General features: G+C 36.0%; 1 protein-coding gene across 1 annotated transcript in view; it reads left to right on the top strand.

The window, feature by feature from the left end:
* Positions 1-1,913: 1,913 nt before the first annotated feature.
* LOC131607839 (gamma-soluble NSF attachment protein-like) overlaps positions 1,914-5,118 on the top strand; it is a 4,194-nt gene continuing 989 nt past the window's right edge. Inside the window, exons 1-7 of the mRNA XM_058879796.1 lie at positions 1,914-2,032; positions 2,313-2,380; positions 2,481-2,565; positions 2,732-2,890; positions 4,008-4,145; positions 4,264-4,342; positions 4,828-4,907. Coding sequence (XP_058735779.1) covers positions 1,986-2,032; positions 2,313-2,380; positions 2,481-2,565; positions 2,732-2,890; positions 4,008-4,145; positions 4,264-4,342; positions 4,828-4,907 — 656 coding nt within the window. The 5' untranslated portion in view covers positions 1,914-1,985. The remainder of the gene's footprint in view (positions 2,033-2,312; positions 2,381-2,480; positions 2,566-2,731; positions 2,891-4,007; positions 4,146-4,263; positions 4,343-4,827; positions 4,908-5,118) is intronic.

Below are 5,118 nucleotides of genomic sequence, written 5' to 3'. Positions count from 1 at the left end.
GATCCATCAAAGGCTTTAATCGTCCCACAATGACCTTACTTACCACCTTGTAAATAGTATTGCACAGAGAGATCGGCCTAAATTGAGTCACCGTAGTTGGGTTATCCACCTTCGGAATCAAACAAATATCTGTTTGATTAACCTGGGATATTTCATGAGGGCTCTCCCAAACCTTCTGCACAAAAGCACAAACATTTCCACCAACCACTCCCCAAGACTTTTGGTAAAAACCAGCAGGAAAACCGTCGGGCCCCGATGCCTTCCACGGTTTCATGTCAAAAACTACCCTCCTAACCTCCTCATTACTCACAGTAGCCTTCATCTTGTTTAAATCCTCCTCTTGCAGCTTTGGGAACGTAATGCTAGTTTGAAACCAGCTATTCCAATGACCTCCCAAAGAAAAGAGTTTCTTATAAAAATCATTAACAAGATTTTGAATACACTCTCCCTCTTCAATCCAGATTCCATTATCGTCCTTAAGCATAGTTATCTTATTTCTTCTTCTCCTGGTAACTGTCTTGAGATGATAATATATTGTGTTTCTATCTCCATCAGATAGCCATTTCGCTCTCGATCGCTGAAACCACATCAATTCCTCTTGCTTCAATACAGTATTCAAGTCAGACTGCAGCTTTTCTTCAAGCCTCATGAGACCTCTAGCATTATGGCTCCTATAAATACTTTGCCGGATACCTTTCAAACGAGCCATAATCTCCCTCTTAACACCTTGAATATAATTCACTGTACATTTCTTCCATTCCTCAGCATCCTTTTCAATCCTCTTCAAATTTATACCAATATCATCATTCGGATTCCAAAAAGCTTTAAGTCTATCAACATAATTTTTTTCCACCATCCAAGCACTTTCAAAACGGAAAGGTTTCACATCCCTCACATTATTATTAGGACTTAGAGATATCAATATTGGATGATGATCAGAAAAACTCACTCTTGTGAGGACTTTGACATGAGCTTCAGTAAATCTCATGCGCCAATCTTCATATGTTGTGTTTCTTCATCTAAACATTACGATATTTGTAAAGTGATTTGAGTTGGTACTTAATAATTGTCAATTGAATATAATTTCACATTTTTGCTCCATAAATTTTCGCGCGTAAACTATGAAAAACTTCTGGTTATTCATATTTAAAGAATCGGTTGATTTTATTTTTAAAAAGTCTATTCACCCTCTCTACCGCCATATTCACACCCTAACAATATCAAATTTGTGCCACATCTAATTGAGGGGCCATTGAAGAGCCAGGGCATCAAGATGAATGGAGGCGAGACGCACCATCGACGGCGCCAGAGTTTCATCAAGCAGGAAAAATTTGTCGCACTTGTAGAGCAAATCACAAACATTTTTCCATCGGAGTGACAAAATTCCACTTTGGAAATTTTGGTAGCATAAACATTTTGGATAACATTGCAGGATCGGTACGGTAGAGCCTTATCGACTGTTGGGTGTCAGAGATACCTGATCTACGTGAGCTTGAAACAACGCACGTATCTCATCCATATAATTGGTACGCTGCAGCTGGGTATAACATTCATCGAAACGTCTTTCGAGTTCGTCCAGAGGGCGCGACGGAGAGGAATCCATGGTCACCAAACTAATAGCAATTGATACCAATCTTTGGATATTACGGAGGGAACTGGTAATATCCTAACTCTAACCAGAGACAACAATGAATTAAAATATTATCTGATGGAATAGAATCAAATTACAAGTAAAAAACCTTTAAAGAAGGAGAAATGATTTGAGCAATAACGGTTGTCTTCATTGTATAGTACCGTAACCGTAACGCTTATATAGAGAAAGTTGGTTACGTGCCAACCAAGCATTGCTAATGAAATCTAACAAATCTGACACATCATCATTCTAGAAGCTTAAAATGACAAAATAAAGAAAGAAACAAAATAGGGAAAAGATAAATTTATTTTGATCATTGAAATCCTCTCACAGCGAAGTAGATTGATCATTCATGGCGACTTCTGATCTTCAAAACTTGATGACCAATGCTGATAACTTGTCATTTTCTTTTCTTTTATTTCTCTCTCTCTTTTCCTTTTTCTTTTATCATTTCTCTATCTATGTATGTATGGAAACCATCAATATGACCTACATTCAACCTTTCTCATATGGAATTTCATTAAGTTAAATCATCATAAATTGATAATTCATAATTGAAATGCCAGATTAAGTCTCCAATCCTCATTCATTAGCATGCAATTTAGCCCTAGTTTTATGATTATCTTAGGTATTTTCTAAAAAAATAAAATGTTTACTCTTAATTTCGTTGTTGTTTCAGAACAACGCTTAGTTTCACAAGGTGGAATGCAGATTGGAGAAATGCTACTGTTCTTTATGAGCAAGCTGGTATGCATTCATTTCTATATTCTTGATTCTATAAGCAAAAACTTTTGTATCAAAATGAAGGTTCTAGAACAAAACAAACATGTACTATTTCTATGTGTAGCAAATGGACTTAAAATTGCTAAGGATTATGAGAGAGCAAAAATAGCATATGAGAAAGCTTCTAAGGGACACGAGATGCTTTCTTCGTATCCTTCATTACCTTGTTTTATATTATGTTGTCTTCTCATGATGGCAGCTATCTTAAGACCATTTGAATTGTGATTGGAGTTTTCTCTAATTCGTTTGATGTCTGGTTCGATTTTTAAAACATTGGTTAAAAGTGTCTCTATTTGTCCTTGACAAGTAAACTAGACCTTGGGAGGCAGCTAAGAACATGGAATCTGCTGGGGCTATGTCAAAGGAACTAAGAAACTGGACTGAAGTTGGAGACTTTTTTCGAAGAGCTTCTGAATTGTACATTGAATGTGGGAGATCACAACCTGCATCAGATGCCCTTGCAAAGGGAGCCCGGTAAATATTTTATTTACATTCTTCTTCTTTTTTTCCCTTTTCTTTTTAACCAAATAGGCATAACATCTATCTGAAATTCATAACGTGGAAGCACCAACTGACTAGAATTTAGGCTCTATTTGGATATACAACTTGGATAATAGGAGTGGAAAACACGCATCCCCGCCTCGTTAAGCTCCGCCCCGCAAAAGCATGCAAAAAAAAAAAAAACAGGACGGGACGGTTATAGTTGATGGTGCATGCCTAAAATCTTAGTTCGCATTGAAAAAAATAGAGGCAGGGCGGGCTTGTGGACACTGCACCTATAAAGCCTAAAAATTGCAAACATTTATGATAATGCCTGCCCCTGCAGAAAAATATGGGGCGGGGCAGACACATTAGAGGATGTGGGCATAAAACCTTAGCTCACCACGCGAAAAAGTATGAGAAAAACAGACCTGTCGGCAGAATGAAGTCAAATAGTTTTCATATAAGCCGTAAGCTATTTTCATAAGTTGTCCCGAAGAGTTTTCTGAAAATAGCTGTCATAAGCTCTTCCAAACATTTTTGCAAATGCTTATGTGTATAGATAAACTCAATTAAGTCAATCTAAACAGAACCTTAGTGACACAGATGATTAAGCTCCAATTTATGGAGTGCTTGGATGTAGTGGAGTGCTTTCTTCCTAATGGTTTCCATGTCCCCTTAATTTGGTCCAGAATAGTTATAGGATCTTACTCCTGGGCCTGGCTGTTTCAAGTGTTTTACATTTCATATATGCATAGAGATTGGACTGAATAGCTGCATTATTTTTTCCCCTTAGATTCTGTGATGCACTTTGCTATTATAAAAAAAACATTTTATTTCTGTAAATCACTAGTAGAATTGAATATTTGGTCACTAGTGAAGAATTATAAATCATCCATAAGCCTCCTAGTGCTTATTATTTTACTACATTGTGATATTCTCTGCATTCTTTATCTTTTGATAAAGATAATGCTACTGGCACTAGCAGATGCTGCATTAAACCAAAAATAATGATTGTATATGCTGGATACTAACACATGATATCATCCATTAGGAATTCAGTAATGTAATTTTTTGATCTCTCACAATACCTTTCCCTCTCCCTATGCAGTGCTTTGGAAGATTCCTTGCCTGAAGAAGCTATTAAGTTATACACCGATGCTTGTGAAATACTTGAAGAGGCCGGAGTAGAACAAATGGCCTTTGATCTATATCGTGATGCTGCTAATGTTTACATAAAACATGAGAAGTAAGTCCTGAAAAAAATATGGACAATGTACATTTACATGGAATGTAGAATATGAAAAATGTCTATTCATGCTTCTCCGTTGATTTTATGATAGGTTTAAACTTTTCTTAATACATAGGTTTACAGATGCTGCATCTTTCCTGCTGAGATTAGGCTTAGCAGCTGACAAGTGTAATGCTACTAATACTCAGACGAAGGTTTGAAGTTATTTTCATTTTCATTCTTTATTCTAATCAACCCTTAAAGTAAAAAATCCTTCAATGGTCTATTTTCCATGTTATGGAGAAATATGCCATAGACTCCGACACAAACACTGGACAATATAATGGATTCCTATGATGTATGGTGATCAGAGTTGTCTCAAGTTTTTAAAGGCCGTGTTTAGGTTAGTCACGATTCAACCATGACAAAAAAATTAGAGGCCCTATTTACCCCAGTTTAACCATGACAAATATATTCAAAGGTCCTATTTAGCTACAATTTAACTGTGGCAAATTTTAGATTCTATAGCTTGCCTTGCACGCCCTCATAGACGACCCTGATGGTAATTTATGTATTACTATAATTTAAATTTGTAAAAAGCTGACATTTCTTCAATTAGCGAAAAGCTGCTGCATCATTTATTCCAAAACTTCAAGTAGATGAAATGTTTTGTTTTCCACTCATAGATGTTCACATGCAGGCATACCTAAGTGCAATTATTGTCTCCCTTTATGCTCAAGATTTTAAACAAGCAGAGAAGTGTTACAATGACTGCTCTCAGTAAGATTAGCTTATTCCTTAATTCTCTTATGCTATTACATGTCTGAAAATTATCTCATATAGCACTTTCTATTGTCTACACTTGTTCTTATTGTTTCTCTTTACTAGCATACTTCTTTAGAACATGTACATAATAACTTTTCTGGTATTCTACTTTATATTTCCAAGATTGAATGAATGTTACTCTTTAATTTACCTTATTCCATGCCAT

This window comes from Vicia villosa, linkage group LG5, assembly GCF_029867415.1.
Source record: "Vicia villosa cultivar HV-30 ecotype Madison, WI linkage group LG5, Vvil1.0, whole genome shotgun sequence".
In the NCBI taxonomy this organism is placed as follows: Eukaryota; Viridiplantae; Streptophyta; class Magnoliopsida; order Fabales; family Fabaceae; genus Vicia; species Vicia villosa.
The sequence above is the reverse complement of the archived record's forward strand: the minus strand, read 5'-3'. Positions and strand labels throughout refer to the sequence as shown.